The sequence below is a fragment of the Astyanax mexicanus genome, chromosome 3 (genome assembly GCF_023375975.1).
Source record: "Astyanax mexicanus isolate ESR-SI-001 chromosome 3, AstMex3_surface, whole genome shotgun sequence".
In the NCBI taxonomy this organism is placed as follows: domain Eukaryota; kingdom Metazoa; phylum Chordata; class Actinopteri; order Characiformes; family Acestrorhamphidae; genus Astyanax; species Astyanax mexicanus.
The window spans coordinates 34,616,592-34,638,050 of record NC_064410.1 but is presented as its reverse complement, the minus strand read 5'-3'; the positions used below and the strand labels follow the sequence as shown (position 1 = coordinate 34,638,050).

General features: G+C 35.6%; 2 protein-coding genes and 1 long non-coding RNA gene across 5 annotated transcripts in view; all 3 read left to right on the top strand.

Moving 5' to 3' along the window:
• The first annotated feature begins 790 nt into the window (after positions 1 to 790).
• On the top strand, positions 791 to 3,453 carry snapin (SNAP associated protein). Its single transcript, XM_007254724.4, has 4 exons — positions 791 to 942; positions 2,084 to 2,130; positions 2,670 to 2,788; positions 2,914 to 3,453. The coding sequence occupies exons 1-4, from the start codon at positions 827 to 829 to the stop codon at positions 3,019 to 3,021; spliced, it is 390 nt and encodes a 129-aa protein (XP_007254786.1). The 5' UTR covers positions 791 to 826; the 3' UTR covers positions 3,022 to 3,453.
• Positions 3,454 to 6,680: 3,227 nt separating this feature from the next.
• smad10a (SMAD family member 10a) overlaps positions 6,681 to 21,459 on the top strand; it is a 39,442-nt gene continuing 24,663 nt past the window's right edge. Inside the window, exons 1-2 of one of the 2 annotated variants that reach the window (XM_007254723.4) lie at positions 6,681 to 7,089; positions 15,977 to 16,222. In XM_007254723.4, the coding sequence (XP_007254785.1) occupies positions 15,986 to 16,222 (237 nt within the window). In that variant the 5' untranslated portion in view covers positions 6,681 to 7,089; positions 15,977 to 15,985. The remainder of the gene's footprint in view (positions 7,090 to 15,976; positions 16,223 to 21,459) is intronic. The other variant, XM_007254722.4, reaches the window with a different exon arrangement.
• LOC125799515 (uncharacterized) lies at positions 18,499 to 20,343 on the top strand. Of its 2 annotated transcripts, XR_007438490.1 has the most exons (4): positions 18,499 to 18,662; positions 18,765 to 18,866; positions 18,901 to 19,002; positions 19,175 to 20,343. It is a non-coding gene; the product is annotated as an uncharacterized LOC125799515 (long non-coding RNA). The 2 variants fall into 2 exon arrangements; XR_007438489.1 differs by lacking the exon at positions 18,499 to 18,662 and having other exon boundaries at positions 18,669 to 18,866.

Sequence of the window (21,459 nt, the reverse complement as noted above, 5' to 3'; positions counted from 1 at the left end):
AGCTTCATCCATTTTCTCCGGGTTTTGTCCAGGTGTGTTAATTGTTAATTGTGCTAATGTTTATTGTTTACTGAATACTGTATTCATTGGTAATCGTTTGTTAGCAAAATGTATTTATTGAACTGAAGTAATTATGATTCCAAACATATTCAAGCACAGCATGCACGTTTCCGCATCCAGCACAAGCCCACACATCATTTTAAAATGAGTTTACATTTACAATTTTTCACATTATAAAATTAAGCTTCTATCTTTGTACACTAAAAGATTAACAATTGTTTGGCATTTAACTTTTAATTCAACCCACTTCCAATTATTAAGAACTCTCTTATAGCGCATCTACACATCTTGGGCATATCTCTGAGCAATGTTCGAACGAATGTAATTTTAATTCTCTGTATGTCCTGTACATATGCAGTATTGACAGTAAAACTACTTGACTTGACTTGAATGAATCTATTAAATTTTAACAAACAATTCGAACCGATTAAATAAATTCGCCTCACTCAGATTCTCTACAATGAACCATTTCACAACATACAAAATCTGATTTACTTGATAGCTACATTCAAGCACTGAATTACGCAGGTATGTTAAAAGATTGTGTTTTTTTTTATCGTTTTCGGACATCGTACTACAGTATTTTACTAATCGAAATGAATCCGTTTCTGGTTAAAAGAATCTGTTTATAAATTAAGCCCAACCGAATCACTGAATAAGCGAGTGGGCGGGGCTTGTCTACCGGCCAACTTATCGCGAGAAGACTCTTAGGATTACACGAACATATCGCGAGAGTTGGCTGCCTGTAGGCTTTAGCGTTGGAGCGATGGCGGCCCTGGCAGTAGTGGAGACTCCGTCTGGGAAGGATGCGATAGCAGAAGGTTTATTAGGTCTTTTAAAGCCCGCAGTGCAGCAGCTCGACCTACATGTGCATTCAGTGAGGTAAACGAATACAGAGAGACTGTCGTTTCTGAATGACATTTTATAAAGTAACTGCATGACTTGCACCCTTCACTTCACAACAACAGTGGCTAGACATGTCAGATAGATTAGCTTAGCTTAGCTTATCTTAACTAACGCTATAGCTTGATCTGCTGACAGTTTGGATGTGTTTGTGATTTTATTTTTTCTATTCCTTTGCTAGCTTTGAATTTCTCATTGAGGCAATGTTTTTGTCATTAATTCCTACTTCTGCACATACAGGACTAGAGACTCATATGCAGCTCTAGAGGATACTCATATTTAGCGCTATGTATCTTAACCCATTTAATCATATCGGCCACAACAGTGACCATTAAAAACACTGTCAGTTGTAAGGCTCTAAAAGTGTTACTGAATGACGAATCAGTGCATTTCCACCAAATACTGACAAAATAAAGGGTCTCGGTGATTGTGTGTGTGTGTGTGTGTGTGTGTGTGTGGTGTCACATGTTTGGTGTAAACTGTCACATGACCAGAGCTGTTCAACCCCTGGTTGCACCATGTGAAAAAAATGATGCATCAAGCATCCGAACAAAAGCCCAGTAAAGCAGGTTAACATAAAGATATGCCAATGATTTCTGGTGCACATTATCTTTAAGCTCTCTAGTAATGATACATGTATTTGCAATTACATTAATACAATTATGTATTATAAGTAAACGCTGGCAGGAACAGAAGTGACCGATGGTATAACACAGTGCATCTGTGTATATGTGTAGTATAAGTATATGTGCTTAAACACATTCATAGTGCTGGATATACCAAATACAATTTAACTATAACTGAGTTGCCAACACTGAAAGAACTTTAAATTACTTTTGTAATATGATCGCTATGCTTATCAGTCTCATACTAAATATATAATTTAGTGTTGTCTTTTGGTAGTTTAGAAAGCTTGCTAATGGCATGTCCTTTGGATTTGTCACTACCATTTCGGGCAATAAGTAACAACATTTTTTTTTTAGATGTTTTACTTTCAGGTTTAGTCTTCTCTAACCAGCTCTGGTTGTTGTTATGTCTTTTAAACCTGCTTGTTAGTAGTTTTGACTTAGTTATTGAGAATTTTGTAATCTTTTATCAACTTTTATCTGTTTATTTACAGGGAGAGTCAAGTGGAACTACGAGAACACATTGACAACTTGGCAACTGGTAATCATTAATACAATTACCAATAAGTAAAAGTAGTTAGGGGTAGGAAATGTGGTAAAAGTTATATTCTGATAGTTAAAGAACTTTTTGCAATACACATAATGCAAACAAATCTTAATCCAAAAATACTTGGTACAGAGATGCTGCACTTTGTCCACTGAAACAAATCTGTTTTGTTTTATTATAAAACACATTTTTATAATAAAAAATGTTAATGATCAGTGTCTTTTAACAATGATGACTTCTATGAAATTGAAAATAAATATATGTAGTACACATATAATATGATTAAATATAATTTTATCCAACTCTAATACTAATAGAGAATATAGTATAGAAAGCCTTCACTAGACTGTAGACACAGTTACGCCAACAAAAGCAGAATACAATTCTTAATGCATTTAAATTCACAAGAAATGATGAATGAGTAGGTGTCCTAATACTTTTGGTTATATAGTGTATGTATATTGTTAAATTAAAATATAAATACTAGCAGCTACAGGTATGTATCTTTTATATGTTTTGTGTGTTAATTTCAGAGCTGTGCAGAATTAATGAACACCAGAAGGTTGCCCTTGACTTAGACCCCTATGTGAAGAAGCTGCTTAATGCACGACGCAGAGTGGTTCTGGTCAACAACATACTCCAGAATGCTCAAGTAAGCATTTTAAATGTGTGTGTGTGTGTGTGTGTGTGTGTGTGTGTGTGTGTGTGTGTGTGTGTGTGTGTGTGTGTGTGTGTGATAATTGAAAAAGGTAGTAACTCTATGTCTACACACCACAGGAACGCTTACGGAGGTTGAACCATAATGTGGCTAAAGAGACAGCCCGCAGAAAAACTATGCTTGAAACATCTGGAGCATTTTCCACACGATCTCCCAGCAAGCCATGACAACAGAACCACTACACCGTGGCCAGTTTCATGTATATCTATTGTACATTACTGCACAGCACCATGACTTCAAGTGGAGTCCTGCTAAATTAGCTGTTAGCTAATACGTTTATTTTTAGCAGCCAAAGAAACTGCTGTATACTAAGATTTGTACACAGTGCACAGTAGGATTGTGAGTGTTGAATTGTTTGTTCATGTTTGTGTCTATACCATGTCTTCTTGAGTATTAAATCCAATGGGTTTAACATTGTCTGCTTTTAACTCAAACCTAGCATTATGCATTATGATGTATACTGTATGTTAAAATATGTATAATTCCTGTAATAATATGCTGTACAAATTAATGTAATTGTTTTTTCATGCACAGCCTATGTTTGGGGTTTTGCAGATTTTGGAGCAAATGTGAAATAAAAACGAGTTGTCTTATATGCAGATCCGGAATGTAACATTATGTTAAATTTGAATTTGTGTCTCTCCAGGCATTCCATGCTCATTTAGTGTATCACGCAATGCAAATATATAATGTACAATCTGGCAAATATCTTATCTTTTTCTTCAACATTTGTAAACATATCTGCCAAAAAGTGTTCTATTAAAAATTAATTTATGTAAAAAAAAAAAAAAAAAAACAGGGCATTGACTATATCTGGTTGGCTGGTGCACAGTTCTCAGTCCAGCAGTGACTCTGAGGTGTTAAAAAACTCCATCAGCACTGCTGTGTCTCATCCACTCACATCGGGGTAATTACAGTTTTAAGAATGACACGCTACCAAAAAACCTGTTATGTTTTCATCCTGTGTGGTCTTGTCCATTGAAGAACGGGGTGGAGGGAGGACAATAATGTATGCAGAGAAAATATAGACTGTGGTTTGTAGTTATATAGAACTGTAAAGAGTTAGGTCCTATATGCTTAATAGTGCTGAAAAAATGGACAATGAATGTAAATACAAGGAAGTGGTCATATTATTCTGATAGGACTATATCATGTATAATATGTAATTTAAGTTATATGTTATGATATGCACCTGTTTACAAATACAGTAACCCAACATTTTTTGTGTGAACACAAATGTCTGTAACAGTTAAACATTATCAAGATATTTTCTGAAAAAAAAAAAAAAAAAATCTGATTTGACTCTGTGTCACCAAACCGCATCCTCCCATAAAAAATGACTGGTCACTTGTTGGTCTATTACCTGCTAGTGTGAATGCAGGATAAGAAGTTAAGACATGTGCATTAACATGCATTAGATAATGCATTCTGATTATTCAAATGGTCATGTAAATAGCTTACTTATTTCCGAGTTTGGATAAGGGCCTAGAAATCCAATTAAGAAGTCCAATAAGGAGCGATGGATTTTAGTCTAGTAATGCGATTTCCAGCATTTATACATGTATTCCAACATGTATACCCTTACTCTGATTTTTTCACGTTTTAACAAAACCAGAGATGACAGGCACTCATTCAAAAAGGAAGAAAAAATAAGACGCCATCACAGTTGTGTTGCAGCATTTGGTACTATTAGAAATAAAAAATATACATCCTTGTTAGCCAGTAAAGTGGGTCCATGTTTACAAAAAGCTGTCATTTTATGTCACATGCTTCAATGAAATTAGATATACACAGGTTGCAAAGTAGGATTATTGCTGGACTCATGTAAACCTGGAGTTTTTAGTGCACAGGTTCTGTTAGTGTATATAATTGCTTTGAACAGATTGCGGTTAAAATCTGATGTTCTACAGAAAAGAGTATTAACACATTCCATTTTCCTAGTACAATATATAAATCACATTTTTTTAATACAATTTATTGGCCAAAACACAAAGCCAGTAGGGATATATCAGAAACCTGCAACAAACCTATGTTATTATTTCACATAACCATGCTAATTAGAATTATGTTTTCTAAATACTGATGATGTCTTCAACATTCTCATAAAGATATTTTGCAATACTTAACCAATATTATCATATTGCCTTTTCTTATTGAAAACTGACTTTTTTTTTAACTGAATCCATAGAATATCTGTTTCAGGCTCTAACTATCAAAATACTGCAAAGACTGAGCTGCACTGGTGATAGAACAGCCGTACCTGAGCAGCTTCAGCAGTGGATTACTGTATAATTGAATCAGCAGGAAAATGTTAGCTATGTGCGTCTGCCTGAGTAAATAATGAATGTTTTGTAATAGGAGAGGCTGAAGGCCAGTTTTAAGTGACCTCAGGTTCAGTCAGAGAGGGATAGCTCTAGGCACAGAGTTTGGACAGAGTCAAAGGTCAACAGAAAAAGGGATCATAAAAGAAAATGTAAAATTCATACTAACCTCTATAGATGTGTTTCTAATAATGACAAACTTATAACAGACTTGCTAAGAAACAAAGAATTACTGGAAATTAGGTCACAGTAATGCACAATAACAAGCTTTTTGTCTCAAGCAGCAATTTATGTGGGATGAGATGGAGTTGGATATACAATGCATTTAATCCACCCTCCTTATTTATAATGTCTCATGACAAAGAGCTATTTAATGAACTTTACTCTTTGAATAAATTATATATATTACATTAAACATGACAATGCTTCAAAGCTTTTAGACATTATTACTTTGTTATGCTGCTTTTTTAAAAAAGTTTTATTTTATAAATATATCATTTATTTTGTATATTATACTACACATTAAGCTCACACATATCATTATAAATGGTCTAAATCTTCTCACCTTAAACTACCACACACAAAACATGGGCCAATCTAAGCAACCATCTATTGCAAATTATTAATACCACAAAGCAGTGAAAACACTGTTTGTACAATATGTTAATAATAAAAGTTTAGAGGAACCCTCAGCCCTGTATGAGGTATTTGGTTACAATCAGCAAAACTACATCTGGAAAACAGAAACTAAATGTAATGAAAAGAACTATATATATATATATATATATATATATATATATATATATATATATATATATATATATATACATACTAGTATTAGTATGTATATATATATATATATATATATATATATATATATATATATATATATATATATATATATATATATATATATATATATATACATGTTAGAGGTGGGCGATATGTACCTAAAATAATATCACAATATATAATGGTATTGTCGCAATAGCGATACTCTTGGCAATATGACAAAACTTTATTTCATTATTTTATAAATGATTTCATTAATAAACTACTGCACAATATTAATAATGCATTCTAAATATCTCCATATGTCCAGTGTTAAAGTAAAATGAATTATACTGGACAGATATAATCTTTCTCTAGTATTAATTCATAATTCAAGTTTTTAGATTTTTAAGTGATTTAGGTCATTTGATCAGGCGATGCACAAACGTTTGCATGCAATTACATTTATAATGTATTTGAAGTGTTTAGACAAAATATTAATGCATGGCAAAAATGTGTTCATTGGCAATTAATTTATTTATAGTATATTTACTGATACTCCGTTACTGTAGGTAACCGGTCGAGAGAGAGCGTAAGGGGGCACTATAAGGGAGGGGTAGGAAAGTGTAGGCAAGTAGAGGGGGTGGGGCGTGTGTGTGTGTGTGTGTGTGTGTAATCTGTGCGGCGCCACCTTAAAAAAACAGTCGCGCCGATTCCGTGAATCCAGACGCGACCCAGACAGACCTCAGACCGGGGTGGGCGGGGCTCGAGGCCCGAAGGCGGGTTGTGATTGGCTGGGAGCCGCCGTTCCCTCTGAGAGCGGCGCCACGATTGGCTGGGGTCTGAAGAGACGCTCACGCGCACCGCTTTTGTTATTGTACAGCGAGAGAGAGAGAGAGAGAGAGAGAGAGCAAAGGGAAAAGAAATAGCTATATAGACAGGGAGGAAAGAAAGAGAGGGAGAGAAAGAGAGAGACAGAATAGGAACAGAGAGAGAGAGGGAGCAGTAGAGAAAGAGGGAGAGAGTGGGAGAGACAGATAGAGAGAGAGACGGGGGGGGAGAAGGATGCACGCTCGGCGCGGTTAGCACTCCTCTATCTGCTCGGACACAGACGGAGTTTCTTTGGCAGGCTCGAGCTGATGTGTGAGTACAGATATTAAAAGTCATTATAAATATCTCCATTAGCGTTTCTTCTTCTGCAGACTGGAGGCCCGGGAGCAGCTCCGCTCCTCTCCAGCTCCATAAACACAAGCCAGGGCGCGACTGTGGCGTGACAGACAGTTTCCCGGCTTTACTATCTGTCTCTCTGTTTGGGCTCGTATCCTCATGTCTGCCATATTTTTCATCGATGCAGCCTTTCCTGCAGCTCTCCAACCTGCACGAGATTCCCCTGCTCCTGCTTCTATCTCTACATGCAACTCAATGCTGCTTTATTTATTTTTTTTAAATATGTCAAATGGCTGATGTGCTGCTAGTTCTCAGGGTTCACCCTGCACCAGACAGACAGAAATAGGTAGACAACCAGCTACAGAGCTCACTGCTGCAGTTGTCCAGCCATTAGCCTCAACAGGTTCTGGACCCTGGACAACAACTGCAAAGCCAGACACATGTCTGCATCATAGCTACTACCATGTTACACAGTGTCCATCCAGCCCAGCTCTCAGACATGTCCTTTTACTCATCACTCTTAAGAGTGAGAGCACAACAGATGGTGATGTCTTGGTCAGTTACTAGGATAAATTACTCAGTGTTGGTGAGATAAATTGGACTGTAGGCCCAATAATGGGATAAACACTAATCATCTTTCCATTAACACCAATGATATTACTCAATTACTATACCAGTACGTATAATGATACTTTTAGGGGTCTGTATGCTGATTATTTGTGTTTTGATATTGTTTATGTTGTGGTTTGCCCTTGAGGTTCATTTATAATGTGTGTGTGTGTGTGTGTGTGTGTGTGCATGTTTTGGGGTTTTGCACCACAAACAGCTGTAATTCATACAGTAGCTATATTTAATCAAATAGTCAAGCTAGTTATATTCCATCATTTAGAATGAAACATTTTTTGTTTGTGTTACTGCTTCTTTAAGGTTGGAAATATGTCAAACATCAGTATTATCAGTCATTATACCAATTCCGATCTTTAGGGTCTGTATCATACTATTTTGTATGTTTTTGTACCGGTAGTTTGTCCTTGAGGTCCATTTATTATGTGTGTCTTTGGGGTACATGCACCACAATCAGGCATAACTCATTTTACCTGACTGCTTTTAATTTACAGTTTCAAACCTATACAGTTTAAAACATCCCTTAGAATGAAACACCTTTTGTTTTTGTTACTGTTTCTTTAAGGGGATTCTATGAAAATGAGTTCTGTTTTGACTGGCTGCCCTGCTCTGCACCCAGCCTTATTTAAAAAGCAGAACAGGCTGAAATATACATGACTGAGCGGAGCTAAACTGCTGTAGGCTGAATAGCAAATTTAAATACATGTGCTCTCGTTGTTTCTTGTGAAGTCTCAAGACTACTAGATCAACATGATTTCTTTTGAGATATTTCTCATCGTGCTCCTGATGAAAATGTATGAAAAATTATTGGACAATGGAGCACAAACAGGAGCAGTTTTTGGCAACAGCTGCTTTTGTGTATGCTAAAGTATGTTCAGGACTAACAAGCATTAGAATTAGAAAGTCAATGAATGATACAGTTTAAAACTTTAGCAGTGGATACAGACTACATTAAACTGTTTTATATCATAAAACTTTAAGTCAAACAGAAATAATTGCCTTGCTGTTAGTGAATTTGCATTTTCTGTCCCACACATTAATCACATTACAGTTTGACTAAATAAAGACACATTTAACTAGCAAGTGTAAATAATTTGGCTAAAATCTTATTAGTATACAATGCAGATACTAGTCACATGTCCAGGTATAAACAGCGTCAAACCTGTGTTTAGTTTCATTAAATGTTCAAATGAGAATTGTTGATTCTTAAACAGTGTGCTTTCAGAGAAATCTAAAGATTAAAGTAGATTAAACATACTTACAACCACAATAAATTAAACTAAATTTGAATGATACAAATGGGTTATTTGCAAACTTTCATTCATGAAGGACCCTGTTATGGTTTTGTATTGCAGTATTGCAATGTTTTGCTGTTCAGAATAATTCAGTAGTGTCCACCCATCAAACATATCCAGCTAACATGGGCTGTTTGGTCAGAAACTATTAAGATATATAATAATCCATACGTAAAGAAATATATGCAAAATGCACTCACATGCATATGTTTTCCTTAATATGCGGCAGTTCTTTTAAATATCTTTGAAATATGTTTCAAGTGTACTTCACATAGTAAGAAATACATCTTATTTATATTGTAATATATAACTTCAAAATACATTTCATGCATATATCTCGAAGCATGTATAATTTTCAACTCCTATTTATAACTGCTTATCATATAGACAGTAATTAAATGTTAATGCATTCCATTGTGGATGTTACTTTATTTTAGATTTTTGAAGCTTTAGGAAATGTATTAAAAGATATTTAATTTTTCAGGAATGCTGTCCAGTATTGATCCACACACTCTTACCCAGCACAACCTTGCCAAGGCATATTTCTGCTTTCAGAATAGTCTGTGGGGTGCATGATTGACAGGCTTGACAAAAGCATGCAGCTGCTTGGTTAACTACAATGAACATGATGTAATAACAGAGTAATACATCAGTCTTTTTCTCTGCTTGAGGCCTGAAAAGAAACGGAACAAGTGAATAGGGTTTTGTGACATACACTGATTACATCCAGAGGGGGCAAGTATGTTTTTGTGATTTCATCACATTAAGAGTAGTCAAGGACAAATTATGTATAAATGTATGAGTATGAATGGGAAAGGATAGAGGAAGATAGGTGTAGATCTATAGGCAAGATAGGTGTACGGATCTATAGGTATAGATGGCATGAAAGGGTATATAAGACAGATGGGAATAGTTATGGGTATAGATAGGTATGAGTTGGTACAGATGTATATGGATAAGAATGGGTATAGATATAGATGGATATGGATGAGAATGGATATAGATATAGATATGGATGAAAATGGATATAGATATAGATGTAGATATAGAAGAGAATGGATATGAATATAGATGGTATGGATGGGTATAGATAGATATGGACGAGAATGGATACGAATATAGAAGATGTAGATATGGAAGAGAATGGATGTGAATCTAGATGGTATGGGTGGGTATAGATAGATAAGGATAAGAGTGGATATAGATATATGTATGAGAATGAATATAGATATATATGGGAAAGGAATGGAAAAGATTCGATGGGAAATTTATGAATACATATGACTAGATTGCTATAAGTATGTATTTGTAATTGTTGTAGGTATAGCCATATATTAACAATGGTATGGATGGTTATTAATATTGCGCCAATATCAGCTGAAAATTCTGGATGGAATATTGTATTGAAAAAGCTGTCCAGAAAAGTCAAATCTGTTCAAATAGCGAATTTATCTTAAAACAGCATACGTACACTGTGTAATGTGGTGCTGTTATCTGTGTGTTTCTTCCCTTTGGATTGTAAAGTGTTGGAGAAGTTTGAGTACGACTTTAGATGCTAATCGTAAGTGAAGAGCTTTAAAGACAGCTTATTTGATAGTTCAGTAGCTTTTGAAGAAAAAATATCAGATTGCATTGTAACCATTTTTAACATCCAAATAGGAAAATAATGAATGGTTGTGTGATCTTAACCAAAACACATTGTACAAAAAAATATGTATTTCTTTGACTCAGTTTTGCATGTAATAGTCTTCTGTAGCCGTACTGTCAGTTGTTATCATGTCAATATTAGGATAAGAAAAGTAATGTGAGCAGTCTAAACCTGATTTCTTTTTGCCAGAAATACCTAAATGTGATTTTCAAAAAACACATTTCAAGTCATTTCATTTCCAGAGGTCACTGGATCCTACGAAATACATATTTTGCTGTTCTCCATGTAATGCACAGCTTAGGTACTGACATTACGACCCACTCCACACTCCAAATAATGCACTATACATTCAATTTGTAGCTATTTGTGTTTCAGCCAAAGTGTACACAGCCTTCCGTAGGTGTATATTGCATTACGTGTTGAACCTAGACTTAATGACTAAAAATTGTGCCCTAAAAAGGTGCTTTCAGTGCCTTACCATCAGTTTGATAACATGAGTTACAGAACTAGACACTGAGAATGGTTGGAAAGTAAATAATTATGACTGAACTTCTTCATGGAAAAATAATGATCTTATCTTATTGGTTCTGCCCCTGAGTTTGACTCTCCATAGTCGCACTGTTTCTCTGAAATTATGATTCTGATTAGCTCTGCCTCTGTGTTTGGCCTCTGTGTTTGACCAGCCCTCCCCCAAAAGCAAAATTATGATTCTCTTCCTGAGTTTGACTCTGTTGTTTCACCTCCAGCTAAAACAGAGGTTCTGATTGGTTGTGCTATATATTTTTATATTTTGTTTACTTTCTTTTGTTATTTTATATAGTGGTTATGTACAATATTCCAAAAGGATGAGAGTGTGTGGCTATGGTGTGCCATTATAGCATGATTCATGTGACATTTTGAGATGCATTTCATTAAGACCCCAGGAAAATGTGTGTACTTGTGGATAAGGTGCATAATATGTGCATAATAAGACATCTGACTAAACGTGATCATTAACTAAAGACGAATGAGAAGGGGAATTAAGACAATGTGTGTGAAAACGTAATTTTTATTTGGTAGGGGATGTAAAAATTTGGTGAAAAGAGGAGTGGGGGGGATCTAAAGTCAAGAGCCAGAAAGGCTGGGTGTAAAACTGAATGTGAAATTTGAACCTGACCCAAGCTCAACCCAAATTTGAGAAACGACTGATGTCGTGTGGCTCTCTTTAAATTTGAGGAATTTAAGAAGTTTTGAGAAAAATGAGAAAGAGTTATCTGAAACACTGTGTGCTTTTATTCTTTAAAAGGCTCATTTATTGTAGGTTAAACTGTTATTTTTAAGAACTTCATATTCGTTTTGAAGACTGTGTAGGATACCCTAAAAATTATTATTTTTTAATTAATTATTTGATTAAAGTATAGTTAACCAAAATTTCTACTTGAGTAAGGTAACAAAATATTTGTACTTTGTTACTTGACACCCCTGTTCATCTCGGAGTTGTATTTTAGAGAAGGGAGAGCCAGTAATTTCCAGGTTTAAATGTATTTTTACACTCAGCATTTAGCTTTACTTACTACACTTGGTATCAGTTTACTCTGTTTACTACCACTTTACAAACTGTCTGTCTTCAAGCTGAAAGATACAAGCTGTACAGGCCTTAGACAGTAACTCAGGTAACTTAGCATTAGCATTTGTTTGTTTATCAAAAGATTGGCCTCCTTTCTCGGTGTAAATTCCAAGTCACATGTGAACTGCTGTGGATTACTGTGGTCTTGATAGGGCTTTTTGTGCATTGAGAAATCAAACAGAGTTGTGTCTGTGCGGTACTGAATCTAGTTTACCTAACATGCTCTTCCTTGTTTTATCCCTGTTTTTCTCTTTTTCTTGTAGTACTTCCTATATCCCTTATTTCAATTTAAAAGCCCTCTTCAGACTTGTGGAATTGCAGTTTTATGATGTTTCCAAACATTTTAAAGCATCAATGGCAGTAATAAGTGGAATTACTGTCTGTGTTTATTTGAAAGTTATAAAGAGAGTTTCACTCTGAACTGTCTGAACAAGGGAAAAATATACAGCTCTGGAAAAAAATAAGAGACCACTTCAGTTTCTGAATCAGTTTCTCTGATTTTGATATTTATAGGTATATGTTTAAAATGAGTAAAATGAACATTGTTGTTTTATTCTATAAACTACAGACAACATTCCTCCCAAATCCCAAATAAAAAGATTGTCATTTAGAGCATTTATTTGCCGAAAATGAGAAATGGCTGAAATAACAAAAAAGGTGCAGAGCTCTCAGATCTCAAATAATGCAAAAAAACAAACATATTCTTTTCATAAAGTATCAAGAGTTCAGAAATCAATATTTGGTGTAATGATCCTGGTTGTTAATAACAGATTTCATGCACCTTGATATGTTCTCCTCCACCAGTCTTACACATTACTTTTGGATAGCTTTATACCACTCCTGGTGCAAAAATTAAAGCAGTTCAGCTTGGTTTGATGGCTTGGGATTGTTATTCTTCCTCTTGATTATATTCCAGAGGTTTTTAATTTGGAAAAAAAATTAAAAAACATAATTTTTAAGTGGTCTCTTATTTTTTCCAGAGCTGTATAAAAATGGTAGCCAAACGGAACACATATGCTGTTTAGATAATTTAAGCAATTAGTGGTTAAAATATGGTTATTGACATAAAAATGATATTTACAACAAAAAAAAAAACGCAACTGGCAGAAATCAGGGAAGAAAATGGATTTGGTTTTGGTTATCTTTGGAGACTATGGATAGTATTCAGTAATTTATGTTTATGTGACATTGCAATTCTGCTAACCTTCTCTAAAATAAATTGGTGCAAACTGAGTTTGCCAAGCCTAACTTATATCAAGAACAAATAGAGGGAATGACTGAAGGCTGTGGACCAGGAGCTTTATGTCTGCATTCCTGCAAGAAAAGGCCTGTGTGTGCTTCATCCCAAGTTCAGGTTTTTCACTGATTGTATCCCTCTCTCTTAAGTCTTAATAATAATGTTGTTGCTGTTAGATGGCTGCAGAATATATGTTTTTAATACATTGTAAACTGGAGTGCTTTGAAATGTTGCATACCTTTAAAGAAGAAACACTGCACTAGAAGCTGATGGAGCATCAATAATGTGGTCCCCCATGCAGTCTATTTCAGTTAGGGCATTGCATCAGTTCTGTCAGACTAGAAACAGGCACACGTGGGGAAAATGCTCCATTCTGGCATGGAGGCACATGAAGCAATAAAAATGATGAAAATCCAAGATGAAGGACAGTCTGGTGTGTTGTGTTCCTGCTCAGAATGATGTCAGAATGGAAGGACTTGAAATATTCTCTTTCAATAATCCGAATTTCTTTCAAATGTTCCAAATATCTTGTTTCCACCGGATTTCCAACTGTACAAACTTAGCCTTGGCCCCAGTCGGGTACACATCTTCCAGACAGACAAGGCCTTAATGCGTATACATGTACCAATCCGTCCTTGCGTTGTCTAGAGTCTATGTGCCCTAACTCTTCTCCATTCACTGGCAGCTCAAGGTTTTTTCAGCGAAAACCAACAGAACTTTTCCAGCACTGATTTTCGTCCCACCGCTCATCAGAACTTTTACATTATTGATAGCTTGTGATATTTGTTGTATTTCGTTTAGATTGTGCTGTATATTAATCTCTAAGATTTCTTTCAACTTTTTCTCAGGTAAATGAAAATGATGTCTGAAGTGCTGCTCTCAAGAAACTTATTTTTTTATACACAACTGAAAGTTGGGTTTATGTAATAGAGCAGAATAAAAGTGATGGCGTTTAGAGGTCACAGAATCTGTATCTTTAAAACCGAGCTCAGTTGAAGAGCTGCATTCATTTATCTGAATGAACTTCAGTTACAAAAGTTCTTTTTTGTTCTTCTAAAGGTCTTACAAGGTTGGTGACAGAGCTGTAGAATTTATTTTTGCTTTATTGAGAAAAAAAAGGCAGACCTTTTGCCTTTGGCTACTTTGTTACTTTCTCCTCTGCAGCATAGCTGAAAATTAATTCACACTATGAGTACAAGGCCGTAGGTTTCAGTTTCTTTGTGGAGCAGTTTAAAAAGAATATAGGCGGCTTTAGAAAAAGCATGATATGATATATCCGAAAGTATCTAGACAGCCTATTATAAATCTCTATATAGATCCATTGAACCAATAGAAAGGGATCAGTGGAGCAGTGGAGCTGTGGTCTCTGAAGTGATTGAACTCCATCCAATACCTTTTGGAATAAGTTGGTGTGGCAGACCTAATCATAAAAAATCAGTACAAGAATGACCTTGCTAATGCTTTTGGGGGGCTGAATGCAATCAAAACCTTATATGGCTCTTACTTTAATATGTACAGTATTTTTTAAACATAGGTAGCACTTTAAAGTTAAGTTATTTTATGTTGCACTACTTTGTCTCATTGTGCAGTGTAATTTTTGATACAAAAGAGTTTAATAAATACACATTTTGCAAGAATGATGTTCTTTATTGCATTAATTCTATCTAAAACAAAGGCAAATGTATTGCAGGGAAACTGTAATTCTTTGCTATACAATATTTTTGCCAAAAAAATGGAGGAAAGAAGCTTATAGGCTTGAACTTATAGAGTTGAACACAAAATATACTCTATTAATAAATATCAAGAACTAACAGTGTGACAGAAAAATAAACTGTTGATGGGGTTGTGAGTCTCTATTAAATCACAGTATTGATATATAAACATTATTTGTAACTTAATATGTAATATGTATTGTATGTAAACTCCACGAGAACCATGATGGAAATAATCTCAGAATGAATCTTGTTGCAGTCTTGCAATTAGTGACCCTTCAAGATCCCCAGTCTTTGCTAAATCTTAGTCTGCAATTAAAAAGTCTGTGACTAGTCTTTAGATGTGAGAGGGTGTCAGACTTTAGTCTGTTAAAGTGTCTTTTCAGAGTCTTTTCAAAGTCTTTGTATAGTGTATGGACAGCATTACTTGTAAATGATTAACACTGAGGAGCTGAACCTCTGACTGTATATACTGTACAGTATGTTGTACACATGTTATATACAGTCATTGCATAGAAAATGATGCCTCTTCTTTTATTGGTCAAATCTGATTGATTGTGAATGTGGTTAATCATAAATAGCTATAAAACAGATTGTAATGAACTCCACATTATCTATAGTTTGAATGGTTTGATAGCTCTGTGCAGTGTAATCACAATGCTAGATCTTTCTGTATCATCCAGATTGAGTGTGTGAGTGTGTGCTGACAGCGTCGTTGTTCTCTGTAACCCCATCTGTTAGAGCAGCAGGATGTCGGTGAACCCCCCCAACAGTAATGATGCGTGCCTCAGCATCGTGCACAGCCTCATGTGCCACAGACAAGGCGGGGAGAACGAGGGCTTTGCCAAGAGGGCGATCGAGAGCCTGGTGAAGAAACTCAAGGAGAAGAAAGATGAGCTGGACTCTCTTATCACTGCCATCACCACCAATGGAGTCCATCCCAGCAAGTGTGTCACCATTCAGAGGACGCTGGACGGCAGGCTGCAGGTGGGCCGGATCATGTTTACTCTTGTTGGTGGTTACAGTTATCTTATCAGAGGGGGCTTTTATAGAAAATGCATTTTTGGAGGAATAAAAATGTATCATTTAATAAAATTTTGTTTAGATGTTAAGCCTTATAATGCCTTGTCTACAAATTTAAGAAAGTGTTAAGCTAGTTTAGTTAGTTTAGGCCTGACACGATAAATACTTTATCGAATTTACGTGAAACATATGGATATTAACTCAATAATACTTATACCTATACCTAATACCTAATGCCTATACCTAATACAATAGTGCCCATTAGGGGTAGGCGATATAACCCTAAAATAAAATCAGGGTGTTTTTGTGATAACAATATTCTTGGTGATCTTTTACTGATTTTATTGTTTTTCATAAAAATTATTTAGTGCACACATATAACCTGCAAATATAAACAATTATGCAAAAATACAAACCTTAAAAGCTTTACAGTAAATAGCAAAAAAACACAAGTCTGATTTCAAGAAAAAATAATGCTATTATTAGGATTTTTTTATAACTTCAAAAATCATAACAGAATTATTGTGTATAATACGATATGACAAACCCCTGCTGCCAATTGAGTGCCAATTACTTTGCGAGAATTGTCTATTATCATAAATAAGTTGGCATTTTGACTTTTTTAAAGTTTTATTTTAGTTTATGGTTTATTTATTTAGTGTATTTTAACAGTTTTATATTCAAATTCTAATAACTAAATATTGTTAATAATAAAAAATGAATTAAAGTGCATCAATATGCTATTGTATGATCATTATATCGGTGGCATAAAATTGTGTAATATCATTTATCATAGTTAATCAGGGAACAGTACATCATCCAACAAATGGTTATTGAGACAGGCCTAAATTAGTTACGTTTTTTTTTTTTTTTCTCTTTTGTTCCATTTTCTCACCAATTTACATAACCAATTACCTAACCCACTTATTAGGACTCCCCCATTACTAGTTATGCCCAACACCAGGAGGGTGAAGACTAGCACATACCTCCTCTGATACATGTGAAGTCAGCCACCACCTCTTTTTGAACTGCTGCTGATGCATCATTGCCGAGTAGCACCACAGTGCTCTCGGAGGAAAGCGCAGCGACTCAGTTCTGATACATCAGCTCACAGACGCCCTGTGCTGTGGACATCACCCTTTGTAGTGATGTGGGGAGAGAACGCCATCTACCCACCCAGAGAGAGCAAGGCCAACTGTGCTCTCTCAGGGCTCCGGTAGCCGATGGCAAGCTACATGAACTGGATTTGAACCGACGATCTCCTGGTCATAGTGACAGTGCTAAGTGCGCTGGAGCACTCAGAGGCTATTAGTTCCGGTTTAATATAAATAATTTTGTTGAATTTATATTCTTTTCAGCTAAATAAGTCATTCAATCAAATTATGCACAGCCTGCATAAAAATGGTCAAATTCACTTCATGGATGTATAATAATAACACAAGACATCTTAATGCAGCACAGCAGCAGATTGGTGTGGAACGGGCAGCAGGCATCACAGCTTACGATGGCAGCAGACGAGTGAGTTGATAAGGTGTGTGTAACAGCAGAAGATGTGGAGTGCTCCAGGATATTGTGCCAGTCAGCGTGGGCAGTTCCATATGTTAGTTCCTTACAGATTCTCCTTTTTTTACAGCAACTTAAACATGTTTACATAATGTCCATTTCTATCTGCTTCCACCAGTTTCCCTCTAATGCAGTGTCAGCAGAGACCTGAAAGAAGGAACAAATTCAATGTAGTTTTATAGTAGTTTGTTGCATTTTAGTGGTGTTTTTGAATGTAGTTTGACGGTTGTTGGATGGTGGCTTAATTATTGACTTGGTTTCAAAGGAAGTGTTGTTGGGGTTTTAAAATGTTTTGATTGTTTTTTTTGTTTGATAGTTGGTGTTTATGAAGATAGCTTGGTGGTAGTTTGGTTGCATTTTTAAGAGGTGGTTTATTTGTAGTTTTGTGATGTTTTTAGATGTGGTATTGAAGGTGGTTTGTTAGTAATGTTAGTAATAATTTTCTTATAGATGGTGTGGTGGTAGTTTGATAGCATTTTTATAGGTGGTGTGATGGTAGTTTGGTGGTGTTGTTGAAGGTGGCATTGTAGTAGTTTGATTTTTACAGTGGTGTGGTGGTAGTTTGATGTTTTTTTACATTTGTGTGATGGTAGTTTGGTGGAGTGGTTTTAGAGGTGGTTTTGTAGCAGTTTGGTGGTGTTTTTGAAGGTGATGTTTTGCTAATTTGCTGGTGTTTTTGAAGATGGTGTGGCGGTAGTTTGGTGATGGTTTTCAAAGTAATGTTTTGCTAATTTGATGGTGTTTTTGAAGATGGTGTGGTGTCCTTTTGAAATGTGGTGTGGTAGTAGTTTAATGGTGATTTTGAAGGTGGAGTGGTAGTAGTTTAATGGTGATTTTAAAGGTGGTGTGGTAGTAGTTTAATTGTGATTTTAAAGGTGGTGTGGTTGTAGTTTAATGGTGATTTTAAAGGTGGTGTGGTAGGAGTTTAATGGTGATTTTGAAGGTGGTGTGGTAGTAGTTTAATGGTGATTTTGAAGGTGGAGTGGTAGTAGTTTAATGGTGATTTTAAAGGTGGTGTGGTAGTAGTTTAATGGTGATTTTAAAGGTGGTGTGGTAGATGTTTAATGGTGATTTTAAAGGTGGTGTGGTAGTAGTTTAATGGTGATTTTGAAGGTGGAGTGGTAGTAGTTTAATGGTGATTTTAAAGGTGGTGTGGTAGTAGTTTAATGGTGATTTTAAAGGTGGTGTGGTAGATGTTTAATGGTGATTTTGAAGGTGGTGAGGTAGTAGTTTAATGGTGATTTTGAAATGTGGTGTGGTAGTAGTTTAATGGTGATTTTGAAGGGTGGAGTGGTAGTAGTTTTATGGTGATTTTGAAGGTGGTGTGACAGTAGTTTAATGATGATTCTGAAGGTGGTGTGGTAGTAGTTTAATGGTGATTTTAAAGGTGGTGTGGTAGTAGTTTAATGGTGTTTTTGAAGGTGGCATGGTGGTAGGTTGATGGTGTTTTTAAATGTGGTGTCATGGTAATTTGGTGGTGTTTTTAAAGGTGTTTTTTTAAAGGTTTGGTGATGTTTTTAAAAGTGGTTTGGTAGTAGTTTGGTGGTGTTTGTGACGTTTGTTTGGTTATAGTGTCGTGATGTTTTTGAAAGTGGTTTCCTTGACTTTATGAAGGTGGTTTGTTGGCGTTTATGAAAGTGTTTTGGTCGTGTTTTGAAAAAAGTTTTCTAGTGGACTTTTGAAGGTGATAGTTTGATATGTTCTTGATGAAACTTTGTCGATGTTTTTAAAGGTGGTTGATGGTAGTGTGAATGTGATTTGATTGTGGTGGTTTAAAATGGATGGTGGTGCTTTGAATTGTTCAAACGGTTTGGTTTGATCTTGTGGTCTACTCTAAGTTTTGTCCTTTGGTTTAATGGTTTGTACCGGAGCTGTGAAACAGTGTGAGGCTATAAAGACTGGTCCTGATCCCGTGCTTGTAGTCTTCAGAGCTGTCAGTGAGATTTGTTGTTCTTTGAGCTTTTAAATTGCACTGATTGTCTCTTTAAGTGAGATTTATGGCCTGGGCTGTGTACGCGTGGATTCTTTTATGTTGGTGGAATGCAGGCCTTCCCCTTGTAGTAAGATGATCTGACAACATTGGTTTGCGAGGTCTTTGTTTAGCTGCCACTTATCAGTCATCATACTTGTGTCTGTGTGTGTCTGGTTTGTTTTTGTATATTTTCCCAAGGCAGAAATGTCCTGACTATGCAGGAAAACCAGAACAACTCCACAAAACAGGGACTGCCCAACAAGAGCAACGAAAATAGCCTAGAACTTTCAAAAATAAAAGGGAAAACATTTATTTTGGTAATTGAGGTTACAAATAAGATTATGTTTATAAAAATGACACAATGGGGCAGTTTCCCAGACAGGGATTAAGCCTAATCTTATACTACATAGCGTTTTGGACAGAGACACAAAAGTAAGTGAAAAAGAAACAAGACAATAAATAAACATGTTTATACTTGTATGCAGTATATTCTTGATTTGGATTCATAAATAATTTCCACATAAAAAAATACAAACACAATTATTACCTAAAGTATAAAACAAAAAAGGGTTTATGGGTTATATTTGAATTATATGATGCACACATTTGAATAAGATAAATTTCCGTCCTTGCTGGTGTTAGTGTTGGGAAGACATGCTGATGAAGAAGCTGATGACCAGCCTGATTACGCTGTGAGGGACAGCTAACGTCAGATAATGTCAGATAAGGAAAGAAGTGGAAGATTATCTCACTGTTCTGGTGAAGAGAGATGGGGGAAGAGGAGGAGGGGTGTAGAGGGAGAGGGGGGTTGAACAGCGAGTGAGGGCTGTTTTGTCTGAAACACAGGAAAGGGGCTGGGTTAAGTTAAGGCCATCTATTTTCTCTTTGTGAGTGTGTAGAAGGGTTCGGACTTTCCATTATATACACACAAGATGTTATTCAGGCAACACAAAAGCACTTCTGCATGTGTATTGATGTGTGTGTGTGTGTGAGAGAGAGAGAGAGAGAGAGAGAGAGAGAGAGAGAGAGAGAGAGAGAGAGAGAGAGAGCGTGTGCGTGTGTGTGAGAGAGAGAGAGCGTGTGGCCTTATGAAAGGACAAAACCATTACTATGGCATTATTATTACATATGCGTGCCGCAAGGCATTATTACATTTTAAGTTGAGCCTTAAAACTTAATTAGATGAGCTGTAGATTAAATATTTTGTAAGATTTTTTTTAAATATGTTGAATTCTTTGATGGTCAGTATAAGAAATTTAAGTGTGGTGACCAAATGAAGATGCAGAACTAAGAAATGTTTTAGGAGAACTTTTAAATTAACTAAATTGAGCTAACAAAAAGAATATGCTGTAAAATTACTTTTATACATTGATATATATATGTGTATATATATATATATATATATATATATATATATATATATATATATATATATATATATATATAAATAAAAGGGGTGTGATACGATATGGTGTTTATCCTGCTTTTAGTGGTGCAACTGTCTTTTAGAAGTAGGGGTGTGCCATATCGTATCATACACAATATTATCGCCTACATTTTTGAATATCGTGAACAATATTATACCCTGAAATATTGTGCCATATTACCCACCCCTAATTATCATACCAGGCTACTACTTTTTTGCTGTTTTTAGCAAAAAAAAAGT